General features: G+C 44.4%; 1 protein-coding gene across 1 annotated transcript in view; it reads left to right on the top strand.

Annotated features, from left to right (window-relative positions):
* NRTN (neurturin) overlaps positions 1-16,788 on the top strand; it is a 183,439-nt gene that overhangs the window by 159,416 nt on the left and 7,235 nt on the right. Inside the window, exon 2 of the mRNA XM_086947252.1 lies at positions 9,008-9,266. Coding sequence (XP_086803378.1) covers positions 9,035-9,266 — 232 coding nt within the window. The 5' untranslated portion in view covers positions 9,008-9,034. The remainder of the gene's footprint in view (positions 1-9,007; positions 9,267-16,788) is intronic.

Here is a 16,788-nt window from a genome sequence, read left to right as displayed (position 1 = left end):
TCCATTGGAACTAGTGCTGAATGGACGTCCAATGGTCGTGCGCAGCACTGGGGAGGTAGCGCTCGTGACGACCGTTGGCCGTCGGCAGCGCTTAAGAGGTTGTCCTTGTTGTTCTTGGTATTGTTGAGCTTTTCATATTTCTTGTTTTGTTGTTGTTATTGTTGCTGATTTTGCTTTGTTATTATTGGTGGTGTCATTAATATGGTTAATATTAGTAGAATTATCATTTTTATTATTCTTAGTATCAGTAGGACCAACACCCTTATCTTAGAAGTACCTCGAGGCGGTTCTCAAATGGAGTCCAAGCATAATGCACCTTGAGTAAAAATAAATAAGTGTTTGTATACCTGTCAGTTTTACAGGAAGATTGCTGGTTCTCCCAAGCTTTGACCATAGACAAATGTCTTGCGATAACATTGGAGGATATTTAAACAAAGATATATCAAAAGTGACCTTTTAACCTTTGGTGTTTTCCTAACCAATATTTGCTTATTTTGTGTTTTTGTTATCAGTTTGAATAAAGCAAATGTCTCTAAAGCACTCTAGGAACCTGTCCAAGGCAAATATAAATCCTAAGAGCGTTTTGAAAAGAATGGTTTGTGCATTCCAAAACCTGATATAGAAACATTTTTGGCCGCCACAATGGTATTTAGGGACACAAGGAAAGCAGGTTGGGATTTGAAATTTCAGAGCCTAACTGGCAAAATCAGAATTTCTGAAATTTTACAATCGTACATTGCAATAGCAATATTCGAAACATTTTCAAGTATTCACTATTTGGAAATGTATGACTCGATAGTACCATTTTAGGATGGAGAAACCTACAGCTATAATTGGACAAACACAACGTTCTACTCTTGCGGGCATTCTAATACATCTTAAAGGCAGTTTCTTAATATGGAAGCAGATGCAAATTTACGTCTTTGAAAGACAGGAGTATGGGCAGTACTGAGTTCAGCAAGCACATATCATATAAGCAAACCTTAAGCACATCATTAAGTGTATCTCATTTGGAAAAAACAAGCAAAATACATCTCCATTCTTGACATAATTGATTCTTAAGAAAACTCCCTGATTCTGACTCTGATTCAGTTATTTGGCTGCTTGTTACTGGTCAAAACTCTGCATACACAATTCTGCTAACACCCATTAAACTATATGGTAAAATGGCATGATAGTATTCCCTAGATATTATTGGGAAATTCATAATAAAATAGTAGCTTTCGGGTCTTAGATTATGGTATTCTCAAAAATCCACATAGATTGGTGACTGCATTTAGATTTGGATAATATAGCAATTTCATTGGACGTATGTTTTCAATAGTTTTCAAATAGGAGTGACTTCATCCATTACTAAATATCAAAGTTTCAGGCATTTTTTACCCTCACCCCAGTTTTGCGGCACTTAAGTCCCTCAAATGGCCAAGTATAAAGTATGGTAAATGTCTCTGGTTACCATTCAAACTTCTGACTTGTCGGGGTTCGGGAACGTCCATATTTACCCTAATACTTCCACCCATCTTCCTGGTAACACATATACGATTGAGTCTTTATCCAAAACTCATGATGTCACAAATTTTCCAAGCATTGATAGTGGCAGATCCTCCTCTTGCCCCCTTTCCCATCACCATATACTTACTGTCTCTTTATCTCACTCTTGCACAATCTTTTCATCCCCTCTTCCTCCCTTTGTCCCTGTTTTAAATCTTACTCTTCGTTCTTCTTTCTCCCTTTTCGCCTCTTTTCGCTCTTGCTCCGTGTCTAAGTCTGAGGATTAAAACAACGAGTGCTGGCGCCCACCACCTCCAATGACCTGCACAAATGAAGCACTGTGGAACACTTGATGAGTCCCAGGAGACAGAGTAAAACCCCTGGTCCCACAGAACTCCTGATCACATTTCACTCTGGCTGCAGATATCCACAAGCCCTTTCTCAGGCATGACACTATGAGGCAAGAGATGGCAGGGAGTCAGGGCAATTTTATTTGGTAACGCTGTACTCCGCCAGATGACAACTGGCCGGCTTTGTGAAATTCATCTGCTTTCAGCCTCATGCAGTTTTTACAGTCCAATAAGTTATAATACACTCTGAACTTCTCAACTTTCCATTCCCTTGGCTTTCCATCCAAGTACAGATCTGCAGTCCCAGTTTATATGGCATATTCTTGTTTTAGGCCCCGTCCGCCAGGGCTTGATGCATAAAAAATAATAATAGGCAGCGGTGCCCAAAGGTTTTATTAGGAACCCACCCTCCAGAGTCGCCGAATGCCAGAGTTGGTGAATACCAAGACTTCCTGGTTTTAATTCAACCACATGACTTTTCTTCCACCACCCTACGCTTCCCGTTTCTTTACCTTATTCTTGTAGGTCCGAGATCTTTACCTTTGTCACTCTTTTCCTATCTTTCTTCTTCCTCCTTTTTTTGTTTTTAGTTTTTTCTCTCTAGCTCTGGGTCAAAGGCGGATACTTGAAATGGAAACTGACCACACCAGACTACCCAGTTTGCTATCAAAAAGTGCCAGTACACTACCAGTGAAAGCGCTGAAGCACTTACAGTCACCAAAACGAGAGTAGCTAACCATCAATTGCAACAATTGTCTAAAATTATTCACTGCACTCACATATGTACATACCTACGCCACCTGTGATGACTCTCTTAGTGCAAAAATGATGGATCCTGTGGAATCACTCCTAATTATTACAGACAAACATTCTATTCCACCATTTTAGCTCTTCTATGTCATTACAATCATAGACAAGGAATTTGCAGAACACTCTAGGTTTAATCCCAAAATGGGCAGACTTCCCCAAATTGCTAGGGTAGCCTGTGCCAAGTAAACACTCACTGTAGCCTTGTTGGGCATTTACAACTTCATGATGCGCAAAGGTGTAGAATTTACAAGGAGATTTTTTAGTTGCTCACAATCGTAGTAATACTGCTATGTGGGAAATTACACGCCTCTCTTTGATAGCACCAGATTTCGTGGTTGCGTAATACAAACTGATGGGCCCCGAGCCAAGGCAATGAGAGACCCCTTCAGCTCCCATATCTTAGAAATATTAGTAGTCCTTGCACTGAAAGGTGGCCCCCTTGAAGGGTGCTCCCCCCTTGCACAGCAGGGGATTCAGGTTATGGAGAAACATCCATTGCAACGCAGGCATTACAACATAGTGCCTTTACAATGCAGCCAATACAACACAAGTTCAATTACAACGCATGCTATTACAACGCATGCAATTACAATGCATATGCCTCACTGACCAGCAACTTCCCTGAGGTAAGCACCTGGTGGTGTTAGAATATTAAATTACGTTCCAATGGTACATGCGTTGTAGTGGCTTGCGTTGTAATAGCATGCGCTGTAATGGAAGTTGCGTTGTAAAAACCGCATTGTAAAAGTATGTGTTGTAATAGTTTGCGTTGTAACATCAGACATCCCAGGGGATTGCCTTACACCCCTGAGGTCAAAGTATCAACATTGTAGAACCCAGCAGCCATTCCTGGCGTGGACTTCCCTGCCGAAGGACTCGTCCACTCTGCTTGCAATCACACCTCCTTGGGTTCCTTTGCCTTCCATCTCTGGTTAAAGGTGTCCTGCTCTGCTGCCTGCACCAGGATGCTACAGAACAAAATGGAGGAAGTGGTACATTGCCGAGCAAGACTGCAGTTCACATGCACAGGGAGGCACACAAACATAGCAGCGTGCAAACATAGCAGCTTGGATAAGTCTAGTTCAAACTTGCACTCTTACCATTGTAGCAGGCCCACCATAAACTTCTGGAACCTTCTGTTTGGAATCTCTGGCTCTGACGGGGCTCTCTCCTGCATGGGGCGGGACGTACCAACCTCGGTGCTATTTACAGGGGTTGATGGATGTGTTAGGATAACGGGGGGGGGGGGGGAGCCAGAGGAGGTTTCCGGAGCAGGCCACCTCACCTATCCCTTTGTTTTGGAGAAAATGTCAGCTGCAGAAGAAAGATCGCGAGGGAGAGCCGAGTGTGGGAAACTGTTTATAGCTATGGGCTACTTGAGGCAAGTCTGTTTACCTGCCTCGTCAGCCCCGGCTGATTAATTGACAGACCTCCTTTCTCGCCTTGGCAGCGGCCGAGCTCACCTCACGTGAATTGCAAGGGGTGCCAACTGGGCATGTACCAAAATTTGGCATACATGCCAACATTTTAGGATAGGGACGTGGGAGATTTAAAATAAAAAATCGGGAGAATGAAAATTCCCCATTGACTTCTATTGTAAACAATGCAATTTCAGGTGGAATACAGCTCAAATAAAGCCATGCTTGGCTTGAAAAATCGGTGGTCTCCCGTCTGAATCGGGTCTGTTGGTATATATGGTAAGGGTACCTGTCATGAGTGAACAGTGATGGGATTCAGCTGCGGCACAATTCAGGCACAGAGTGACCACGGCAATCCTGTCGAAATGCTCCTCTGCCTAAGCAAGGGCTCGTGTGGTTTATATATTAAACTAAACCCATGCACCCAGTGCCTGAGCTCCGGACCAGCCGCATCTCGTATCTTCTACCCACCCAGGGCTGTCGCCGTACAGACAACAATCCATAACCGTACCAGGGACCTTGTACAGGGTGTTCTAAGGGACGATAATGTGCCCTACGAAGAAATGTACATGTAAGCAATTCTTTTCTGAGTACGCTGATGTGCAAGCAAAATGTGTTACAAAGGTCACTGCTCAAAAAGATGTCAACTTTAAACGTGAAGATGTAAAATGGAAGTGTTTGTGCCCAGGGCCTATGCAGCTACACGACAGCTAGCTAACATTTTGGGAGACAAGAACAAATTATGAGTGTTTTGCAAGTCAGGCCTTCAGGCCTTAGCTAAGACTTTTTGATTATAAATATATCTTGGTTTCAGCCAGTTCTAATCATCCATTGGTCTGTCATTCACATTTCTGTTCTGCCCACCAAAGCATAAAGAATGGGGGTCAGCGGCAACCAACTTCAACCGCTGGCTAAACTCTCTGTGACTGACAGCATTTTGATCTTGTACAACATGCGCGTATGCACAAAAGTTGGCCCCTTGTGCAGTTTTACAAAAAAAAAGTGACACACTTTGCCTACGCTAAAACTTATTTGCCAATGCCAATCTTTTTGACTCTGCCAATGCTTTATTCCCTCCTGAAAATTCCAATTGACCAGTTGCAAATGGTTACATTTTTAGACATGAAAGAGCCGACACAGAGAATGTTTTATTCGGTTCCAGTTGCCTCTTGTGACTGAATATTAATGTCCATCCCTACCTACTGCTTCCGGCTTGGATTCATAAATATAAAACCCAGATCAGTTGACTGGGGGGGAGTGCTTGCAATGTTCAACACTCTGTCCATCATCCCCTTTGGTTTTACCAAAGCCAGAAGCCCTGCCTCATCACCAGAGGGAGTGCTCACAAGCTAGAGTTGTAGTCAGCAAGTGAGACTTCACATAACACCCAGCTCAAATATGGGCAAATGAAAACAAGCTGTAAAAATATATCAATGATATCGCAAAGAGTTCCGAGGTTCTAGGAATTTACCCTGGAGAATTTGCTTATGTTATGTTATGTTATCAATGATCAATAACTTCTCCCACAACCGTCACAGGTACCGCATGGGTGACTTCTTTGCCTATCGTTCTCTCCTTAGCCTTTATTAGAAGGACCAGCATTTGCACGCGCTGATATGTTACGCTGTGTTATGTGGGGCAATGTTATGTTATCTTATGTTATTTTTGGCTATGTTATATTACATTATGTTATGGCTAGGGTATGCTATGCTACACCACTTTATTTTATGATATGCTTTACAATGGCGAGATAGCCTATATTAAGTTATGTTATATGATGGATAGGATATGCTATATCACATTGTTTTATTTTATGCTATGCTTTACAAGTCATCAATTGTATGTTTTGCTATGTTTTCTTATGTTACATGACCACAGACTTGTGGGGATATTCTCTTTGTCTGTCACTTAATCCTCTATATAATTTTTTACATTCCCAACTGTTTGTATATTATGTTATATGTTATGTCTTGTGTTATGGTATGTTATGGTATGTTAAGTATTTATAACAAGTTATCTAATCTGCTGTACATGATACAAACAAAAGAGAAGAGTGGAATTCTTGTCAAAATATCCATGTGGTTATGTCGATCAATATCCATAACCATATAACCATGACAACATATTCAATTGTGTACATACTTTCCCACAGTGGGGTGCTTGCTGCCCATGCCCCCCCCCATAGTGTTTGAGATCAAGAATTCTTCACATTTTGCACTTCTTATGCATGCCATCTGCACCTTCCCTTCTTTGTATTTTTAGTTCCTCCTGATGAAGGCTTGCAACGCTTTCAGGCGAAACGCTGTAAAACAAACCTTTGTAAGATCAATGTTATTTTGAACATTGAATGAAGGGTTGAGGCTGGCTAAAGAATAGACGGCACAACCTGGGTACAGAATGAAGGTTTCAGGTTCGGTATGGGACGGTGGCACACTTGGGCATGGAATGAAGGGCACAGGTTGGGCATGGGATGAAGGGCACATCAGGGTATAGAATGAAGAGCAAAGCATGGCATGGAATGAAGGGTACTGCTGGGTATAGAATGAAGGGCAAAACTTTGGCATGGAATGAAGGATAAAACTGAGTGTAGACTGAAGGGCAGAGCTTGGGTACAGAATGAAGGGTACAGATTGGATACAGGATTAAGTGTACACTTTGGCTATAGAATGATGGGTACCGACTGGGTCCAGAATGAAGGTTTCATATAAAATTCAAGGGACAGCTTCGACATTGAATGACATGCCAGGCTAGACATAGAATAATGGGCATATGCATCGTATTAAATGAAGGGCACAGGTTGGCTATCAAATGAAGGCTACGCATTTGATCAACAAACAAGGTCAAGCTTGTGTATAGAAGGAAGGGCACACCACTGGTATCCAATGAAGGTCACAGCTTGTGTATAGAAGGAAGGGCACACCACACTGGTATCCAATGAAGGTCACAGCTTGTGTATAGAAGGAAGGGCACACCACTGGTATCCAATGAAGGTCACAGCTTGTGTATAGAAGGAAGGGCACACCACTGGTATCCAATTGAAGGTCACAGCTTGTGTATAGAAGGAAGGGCACACCACTGGTATCCAATGAAGGTCACAGCTTGTGTATAGAAGGAAGGGCACACCACTGGTATCCAATGAAGGTCACAGCTTGTGTATAGAAGGAAGGGCACACCACTGGTATCCAATGAAGGTCACAGCTTGTGTATAGAAGGAAGGGCACACCACTGGTATCCAATGAAGGTCACAGCTTGGGTATAGAAGGAAGGGCACACCACTGGTATCCAATGAAGGTCACAGCTTGTGTATAGAAGGAAGGGCACACCACTGGTATCCAATGAAGGTCACAGCTTGTGTATAGAAGGAAGGACACACCACTGGTATCCAATGAAGGTCACAGCTTGTGTATAGAAGGAAGGGCACACCACTGGTATCCAATGAAGGTCACAGCTTGGGTATAGAAGGAAGGACACACCACTGGTATCCAATGAAGGTCACAGCTTGTGTATAGAAGGAAGGGCACACCACTGGTATCCAATGAAGGTCACAGCTTGTGTATAGAAGGAAGGGCACACCACACTGGTATCCAATGAAGGTCACAGCTTGTGTATAGAAGGAAGGGCACACCACTGGTATCCAATGAAGGTCACAGCTTGTGTATAGAAGGAAGGGCACACCACTGGTATCCAATGAAGGTCACAGCTTGTGTATAGAAGGAAGGGCACACCACTGGTATCCAATGAAGGTCACAGCTTGTGTATAGAAGGAAGGGCACACCACTGGTATCCAATGAAGGTCACAGCTTGGGTATAGAAGGAAGGGCACACCACTGGTATCCAATGAAGGTCACAGCTTGTGTATAGAAGGAAGGGCACACCACTGGTATCCAATGAAGGTCACAGCTTGTGTATAGAAGGAAGGGCACACCACTGGTATCCAATGAAGGTCACAGCTTGTGTATAGAAGGAAGGGCACACCACTGGTATCCAATGAAGGTCACAGCTTGGGTATAGAAGGAAGGACACACCACTGGTATCCAATGAAGGTCACAGCTTGTGTATAGAAGGAAGGGCACACCACACTGGTATCCAATGAAGGTCACAGCTTGTGTATAGAAGGAAGGGCACACCACTGGTATCCAATGAAGGTCACAGCTTGTGTATAGAAGGAAGGGCACACCACTGGTATCCAATGAAGGTCACAGCTTGGGTATACAAGACGGGACATATAGGACAAAGAATGAAGACACCGGGGACAGCATGTACACAGAATAATGGACACTGCTCCAAACATGTTAGGAAGATCTTGTGCAGAATATAGACTGAAGGGCACAGCTTGGGCATGGGATGAAGGGCATTGCTGGGTATAAAATGAAGGGCAAAGCCTGGGCATAGAAAGAACAGCCCAGTTTGGATCCAAAATGAAGTGTAACTTTTGGGTATATGATGAGATGTTCTCTGCGGATATAGAGTGAGGTGTGATCGTTGGTGGTAGGTCGTAGGTCAAAGCTTAAGTACAGAAGGTCTCCGCTTGGGTTTTCTTTTGAAGGGCAATGATTGGGTAGACAATGATGGTGAAAGATTGAGGGCCACAGGTTGGGTTCAGGATGAAAGGTACAATTCGAATAAAGGAATAACAGGATGGCATGGTAAAGAAGGAAGGGCACCAGTTGGCTACATAGTGAGAGCGTGGCTTGAGTATATGATAAAGGGGCTTGTGAATATATTGGTGTTAGCTTGTGTGGAACAATGTGGCTTCCATCACACTTGGATAGCTTTGTTATCTCTGAGGAAGTAATAAGTAACACTCATATTTGGTCTCGGTTTATAGCCCAAGGACCATCAAGCATCTCTAATGCCATAGTGGAAGTTGTCTAAGAGGGGAGAATATCAGAAATCCAATTCTCAAGCTGAATTCTCTTTGTTTTCTCTGTTTTCCAGAGTTTCAATGTTGGGACTTGCTCTAAGATGAAGGTATGGAAGTGGGCGGCCATTGCCTCGATGCTCTGCAGCTCCATCTTGTCCATTTTGGTTTGTAGAGACATGTTCATCGGAAGCTGGAAGTTTGGCCCCTTCTCGTACTCCTACTCCGCCTCAACTCCATCGTCATCCTCGTCGTCGCCATCAATGCCATCATCCAGCAGAGACCGCCAGAGGTACCCGCGGGCACTGGAGCGACGACAGCCTCTGATTTCTCAATGTGAGGTTCAAACTGATTCTTTTTTCATTCTTCTTCAATAAAGATGAAGGGTGGGAGGAGGATGGGAAAGGGGAGAGGAGGTGAGAGTGGGAAGGGAGGAAGGGGAGGGGAGGGGAGGCAAGGGGATGGGAAAGGGGAGAGGAGATGAGAGGGGGAAGGGAGGAAGGGGAGGGGAGGCAAGTGGAAGGGAAGGGGGAGAGGAGAGAAGAGAAGAGGAGGGTGAGAGGAGAGGAGAGAAAAGGCGAGGAGAGAAAAGGAGAGGAGAGGAGAGGGGAGAGGAAGGGAAGGGAGAGGAGGAGAGTAAGAGAAGGGAGGGGAGAGGGGAGGAGGGGTGGGGAGAGGAGAGGGGTGGAGAGGAGAGGAAAGTAGTAAGGGAACGGAGGGAGGAGAGGGGAAGTGCGAGGAGAGGGGGAAATGGGGAGGAGAGAAAGAAGAGAGGAGAGGAGAGAAGAGGGGAGGCGAAGAGAGGGGAGATGAGGAAGGAAGGGATGCGAGGGGAGGGGCAAAGGGGGAAGGAAAGGGGAGGGGAGGGGAGAGGACAGGAGAAGAAAGGAGAGAAGAAGGGAGGGGATGTGGGGCACGGCGAGGAGAGGAGAGGAGAGGAGAGGAGAGGAGATAAATGATGACTGTACATGGTGCCTGCTATTCCACTGACTTTAAATATTCATCCTTAATAGCTGTTTTAACAGACTTGCTGTTACAGCCACAGGATTCTGATTTATTAAAATGTATCAGTGATAATTTGTGCACCATCCCTAGTATACCAGAAATAGAGCAGTGTTACAACAAGAACCAAGTGTTCCAGCTTACACAGCCTTCTTAATGCATCGCTGTGAGAATGCTTTTAGTGTGCCTTCGGCAAACATCTAATTGTACTGCCGCCGTAAATTAGGGAAGAATATTATCTTAGCTCAAAACACAATGACATTTATTCATTTGGACATTCTCCTCTTCCCTTGCTGCAAGCTCAATTTTGACTCCTTTTCAAGTAATCTGGCGCCCTCGTGTGGTCTCATGTTAGAACGTCATAAGGCGTTTGTTTACATTGGCCTTAAAGTACCACAAGCTCTGCCTTGCTGTTTCATGTTCATAGCCCCAATGCTTTGATAATCCATCTGAATCCTAGGGCCTGTACGAAATTTATTTTTTAGGCCCTGGCCATGAATATCTCTGTTTGTGTTGTCTGAGTTTCTCACCCGTCTCTCCCTGCTTTTGCTGTCTGAGTCCTCTCCATGCTGGCCTTGCAGTTTGGATCTGAACTGTGGCCTGATCCCTAACATTCAATCAATCAGTCAATTAATCAGTTCAGATTTGTAGAGATTGGCTAATCACCTGCAAGGGTATCAAGGCGCAAGGCTCTTGTTCGGATCAGTCAAAGAGCCAGGTCGTTCGTTCCTTTCTGAATTCCAGGAGTGAAGGTGCTGTTCGGAGGTGGAAGGGAAGGTCGTTCCAGGACTTGACGGTGAGGTCGGAGAGTCCTCCACTGTGGCTTCGGCGGATTCAGGGCATGTGTGTTGGGGAGCGAGGCGAAGCACAGGTGTCTGGATGGTTTGTGACAATTAAGTTGATGGTTGACGTACGCTTTTGCTTGGTCATGGGGGAGCTTGTAGGCATGTATCAGCATCTTGAATTGGCATCTTTTCTGGATGGGGAGCCAGTGGAGAATCATGAGGTGGGGGTTGATGTGGTTTCATCTGGGGAGGTCGAGGATGAGTATGGCAGCTGAGTTCTGTCCTGCTCCTTTCTTGCCAAAAGAACCCAAAGGAACAGCCTTTCCTCTCCGAACCCACAGAGATTAACTGCTGAGTTCCTCAAGGATCGTCGCTCAGTCCCACACTCTTCAACATCTACATTGCCCCCCTTGCCCAGACAGCATGGACTCAGCATAGTATCCTACGCCAACGACACCCAGCTCATCCTCTCCCTCATGAAGAACCCAGAAGACACCAGACTCCACTTCCAGGAAGGAATGAAAGACGTCACAGCTTGGATGAGCAGCAGCTGTCTGAAGCTCAACTCGGAGAAGACAGAAGTCCTCACCATTGAACCCACCCCCTCAGCCTGGGACAACACTTAGTGGCCCACCACCCTCTGCAACCCCCCCCCAACCCCATGGACCACTCCTGGAACCTCGGCATCATACTCGAATCCTCCCTCACTATGACCCATCAGATCAACACCATCGCCTCCACCTGCTTTCACACCCGGTGCATCCTTCAGAAGACTTTCAAGTGGATCCCCTGAACCCAGAAAGACCATCACCCACATACTCATAACTAGCAGACTGGACTATTGGGACACCCTCTATGCCGGGATCAACAAATCCCTACTCCGCAAACTCCAAACAATCCAGAACCCCGCGGCCAGACTCGTCCTCCCACTACATGAGCACATCACCCAGCACCTACAAGACCTCCACTGGCTCCCCATCGAGAGGAGAGTAACCTTGAAGCTACTCACCCATGCCTACAAATCTCTCCACAACACCAGACCCAAATTCCTCAATGAAAGAGTCTCCTTCCACGTACCCCAAAAAAACCACAGCTCGCCAACCTTGCCCTAGCAGAAACCCCGCGCATCCGCAGAACCAGAGCAGGTTGAAGAGCCTTCTCCTACGTCGCAGCCAAAGCCTGGAATGAGCTCCCGGTCAACATCAGACGCTCCCCTACTCTGCACATCTTCAGGAAAAGCCTCAAGACCTGCTTTTTCAGCTAACCTGGAGCTGTACCCCTAGCGCCCTGAGACCCTCACGGGTGAGCAGCGAGCTTCACAGTACCCTGATTGATTGATTGTTTGATTGATTGATTGATTGATTGGTCTGGAGTCTCTTCAGGAGTTGGGTGGTGATCCCTGCGTACAGTGTATTGTCGTAATCCAGCCGGCTGTTGACTAGGGCTTGAGTGACGGTTTTCCTGGTATCGGTGGGGAGCCATCTGAAGATCTTTTGGAGCATGTGGAGTGAGTGGAAGCAGTCACAGGATCTGGTCTTGATCTGGCCATTCATGGTGAATTTGTTGTCCGGGATGGTGCTGAGGTTGTGGAAGTGTCTGTTGGTGTGCATCCAACTCCAGAGGGCCACCAGGTGTTGTTCCACGGGGAGGTGTTTGCAGCTGATTTCCTTGCTCCTGAGGTTGAAAATGTGGTGTGGGCAGGGGCCCGTGGGTGCTAAGGAGTGGATCGAATTCATGATGGCAGCAGTGCTCTGAGTGGCGAGCTGTTCCCATGCCATGAGTGGGTGGTTGTGGGTGGCGTCAGTTGGAGTAAGGCGGCTGTAGAGGTTGGTGGGTTGGGGTTCAAGTTACTCTAGATGGTGGATATCTTGTTTTGGAAGTAATCCACCAAGGTGTGGCAGAGTGCCTGAGAAGGGGAGATCATGTTCTTTGTGTCTGACAGGCAAGAGAACTCTTTGACAATACTGAAGAGTCCCTTGCTGTGGTTGGAGGTGGATTCAATGCTGTTTGCTAGGGCACCTCTTTTTGTGTCTTTGAGGCATTGGTGTTATTTGTTGAGGGCTGTCTTGAAGGTGGCTTGGTCTGTGGGATCTTTGCTGTTGCGCCATCTCCTTTACAGCCATGTGCAGTTGTGTTTATTTGTCCTGAGTTTTGGTGCAGCCAGCAAGTTAGTGGTAATTAAAGTTATGTTCTTTTTTATGTTTTGCTTTTTCAGGCATGTTTCTACTGGCTCCAAATGAAGTGATATTGGATGTTCCGCCGCTGATTTCCCCCATAAATATGACACGACGTTGTAATTCTTTTTGTGGTTTGGAGTGTCCTAAGAACAACATTTCCTCAGATCCCCCTGACATGCAGAGGCCTTTGAAACTCTTAACCTGCACAAATTGCTGTATCTTTGTTTTTGAAAAAGTGGAGCAAGCAAGCCATTTGATTTCAAGCATGGGAGTTAAACGTCGGGGAATATTATGTTGAGCGACTGGGTTGGCATGACCTGCAAATGGCATGACTTCTTGTAGAAGCCTAAAAGAGAAAAACAAGTGTTTCCCACACACTTTTGGCACACATGCTAAAGCATTCCAGTGGAAACTGTCTCAGGAATGAAGAGCCAGAGCCTGAAACTCAATCCTGTCAGGCACTGAGCTCATTGGTCGGTTTATGAAACAGGCAATAGTATGGGCACCTCTTTCCTCAGGCCCTTGAAGGTACTCACACACATTTCTGGTAACTGGGCACTCCAAGGCAGAGGGTGTACTATCAAACTTTGGACCTATTTCCGGTTTCCTTGCTGCATTAAAGGTTTTAGGCTGGCACCCCTACAAGACTAAGAGCGCTTCCCATCTTATGGCCACGTGCACCCACAATATTACCCTCTCTAAAGTTCATCTTTTTTTCTACAGTTCCCTTGTGTTCTTTACCATCTGCCCTTCTCTTAGCTTCACAAATAAATGGACCCTAAGACCTCTCCCATGCACTTCTACACCGCCCATCCTCATGTGTGCAGCATGAATGAAGGAATCTTGCCCAGTCTGCTCAAGCCATCCTGGCCAGTTCTCTCTGGAGGTTGTAGAGCTAAGTGAAGCTAGGGTTATTTGGAGTGGAAAGCAAGGACAATATTAGAATTACTTTCTCTCTACATGTTTAGTTACCACACCCCAAACTTCTCACTGTTCTCTTTCTACCACCCTGCACTCCACTCTATCAAAATTCTAGTTCACCAGTTGCAAATAGTTTCTCCTGCATACCCTTGTAGCATATGGCTGGTGGGACACACAAACACCCCTTAGAGAAAGTCCACTTGAAAATGGTTACATTTTAGAAGTGGTTATTGGTGTCCAATGGTGTCTGTCTCTTGCTGTTGTGCGTTTTAACCACCCAAATTGCACTTTTTCTTGGCTGAACATAGATAGCCAGCTATCCAAAAGCCCACATGCTACAAGCTGAACCAACATAAATAATTTGCATTTAATTGGAATTTCAGAAAGTGTGGGTGGTGGCAGTGTGTGACAATCCTTAACAATGGTCCTGAAGACTGTTTTATTCTGGTGGTGACCCTCTGGTTCGGAGTACCATTGTCATGATCTCTGTCTAGACATTGGCCACTGGAATAAAGAAGCCGGAGAGCACCCCATTATGCAGCAGGGTTTACTAAATTATGCAGCAGGAAAAGGCAAATTATGTGGCATAATGCTACACTTTTTGTGATGTCATCTCATTATTTTTTCATGTTTACTCATGATAACACTATGTGGGAAATGGTTTCACCACAAACAGGCTGACACCCAAATACAGCAATAAGCAACAGAAAGATGACCAGTTAAACTTTGTGAAGGACTCTTCACTGCACAGTAGCACTTGTTGCTGCATTTTTTGATCAATGTGAGCTAGAAACATTATTTTGTTAAAATTGGCAGCTTATGCCGCAAATAATGGATTATGTGGAAAATGTGGCAAATCTATTATTATGCTGAAAATGCTGCAAGTGCAATAATCCCATAATTTCAGTGGCTCAGCCCTGGACAGAAATTTCCTTAACCAGTAATTTGCACTTTAGAAATGCATTTCCATTCCATGCAGTATCCCTTCAAGTCAACCTCTTTCTGCTCTTACTCTTGTTTTTCTGGTCTCCAAGCTGTGCAAGTTGTTTAGATACACTTGTGTCATAACATTTGTATCAACACTGGACAGCATGAAACGTCTATGTTTCTTATTGCATCTTCATTCCTAGGCCCTTCCATAAGGACTGAGGGATGACTCAGACACTCATGTAGCTTTGTATGTGTTGTATGTGCCTATCTTCATGTCCACCACCTCAAAGCTCAAATGCTACGCCACCTTGGTATATTTTCTATGCGCTCTATCACTACTTCAACACATGATCGGGAACCTACAAGGAGATATGTTATTTCACATTAAAGTAACATTTTTAAACTAATTCATGTTATGTAGTTTAATTGTTAAATCCCATAACATACTTATAATCTAAGCAAAAAATGTAATGTACTTACTAGCCTTAATCAAATCCTTATGCTAATATTAAAATCATCCCTTAATTCAAATGAAATAGATTTATATTAAATAGTTATCAATTAACTAACCTTAATACTAACCTTAACCCTTTAGTTAAAGTTTATTAACAGTAGTGATTCATAACCTAACTCTAATACTAACCTTTCCCATTAGTTCATTGAAATCACATTTAAAAAAAATCATTGACTTTAACCCCAATGCTAATCTTAACCATCGAGTAATTAAAAATGAAATCATGATAAATAAAATAAATATATAAATTATCTTAGTCATAAATTCATTTACATTAACGTTTATCAAAGGAGATTACATTTACATTTTAATGCTACCAATTTTTATCTTAAATATTACTAAATAAACTCTTACATCCCTAATTAAATTATAGAACATCAAAGTTAAATGACAAACTTATATGCACAAAAGAGCCCCAACTAGAGAGAAACCTATCTGTGATTTTGGAACATCTGAGGTAGATGCCGGCATTAAGCTGACAGTGTCAACTTAAACATGGTACTACATTACATTACATGACATTACCATTTCATTATAGTGAGTTTGGGGTTGGAATCACTGAGGCTAAGAAGCGAGCTCTCCTCACTGAAAATGTTTGTATTCACTCGTTCTCCTGTTCCATTGTACTAGGTTGAAACCTGTCAATAAGGAGACGTATGTGGCCATGTGGTGCGTAAACTATAAAGGAAATGTTTATTTTCTTCTGATAACATATAAATGACATTAATGCAGTGAAAAGTGTTGTCAGATGCTAGGGCTCAGGAAGTACTTTCATATGAGAATCTGGTATGTGACTAGACCCTGAAAACTAAAAGCCAGGACATTCCATAAACGTTAGAATAAAGACTGCAATGCTGGAGACACAGAAAATGAGGGAATAATGGGGGTCAAATGCAAAGTTTGCATATGGTAAAATCTATGTTAATTACATTTCTTTATGGTAGAGAATGTTCACTAATCCTGCAGTAGAACACATCAAATGTGGCCTCCATCTGTAGTCGGGCGGCTCTCTGTAATCAAAGATATGAGGCAAATTTAATGAAATTTGCTACTACAGGACTTAGTCGGCAAATTCAGTTCAACCTATAGGCACCAAATATGGGAGCATAATGTGCATGCGTGTACCTCAGTCACGCCCCTGCTATCTGGTGTACCTGAGGCACTAGCTTGTAATGCAGTGAGATATGTCGGCAAGCAAAGGCAGGCACAAATCAGGTTATGGAAGAGGTCTGGCTTCGGCTTTGCTCTACAACCCGATTAACCCCTTCCCTGCGCAGCGAATTCTGCAGTGGCGCGGGGGGGCTAGGGGGTGAGAGCGGTGCTGCGGTGTTCATGACGGAACCACGCCATCATGAGTCACGGGCGGCATGTGCTCATGACGGAGTGGTTCCGTCATGACCCTGCCTGCTCATTAATTCGCCCGCACAGGCAGGGAATTTGTGCCGCATGGGCAGAGTGGCAGCCGCATGACGGAACCACGCCACCATGAGCACATGCCGCCCATGACTCGAGACAGCGTGGTTCCATTA

The sequence above is a fragment of the Lissotriton vulgaris genome, chromosome 12, assembly GCF_964263255.1.
Source record: "Lissotriton vulgaris chromosome 12, aLisVul1.2, whole genome shotgun sequence".
In the NCBI taxonomy this organism is placed as follows: Eukaryota; Metazoa; Chordata; class Amphibia; order Caudata; family Salamandridae; genus Lissotriton; species Lissotriton vulgaris.
The sequence above is the reverse complement of the archived record's forward strand: the minus strand, read 5'-3'. Positions and strand labels throughout refer to the sequence as shown.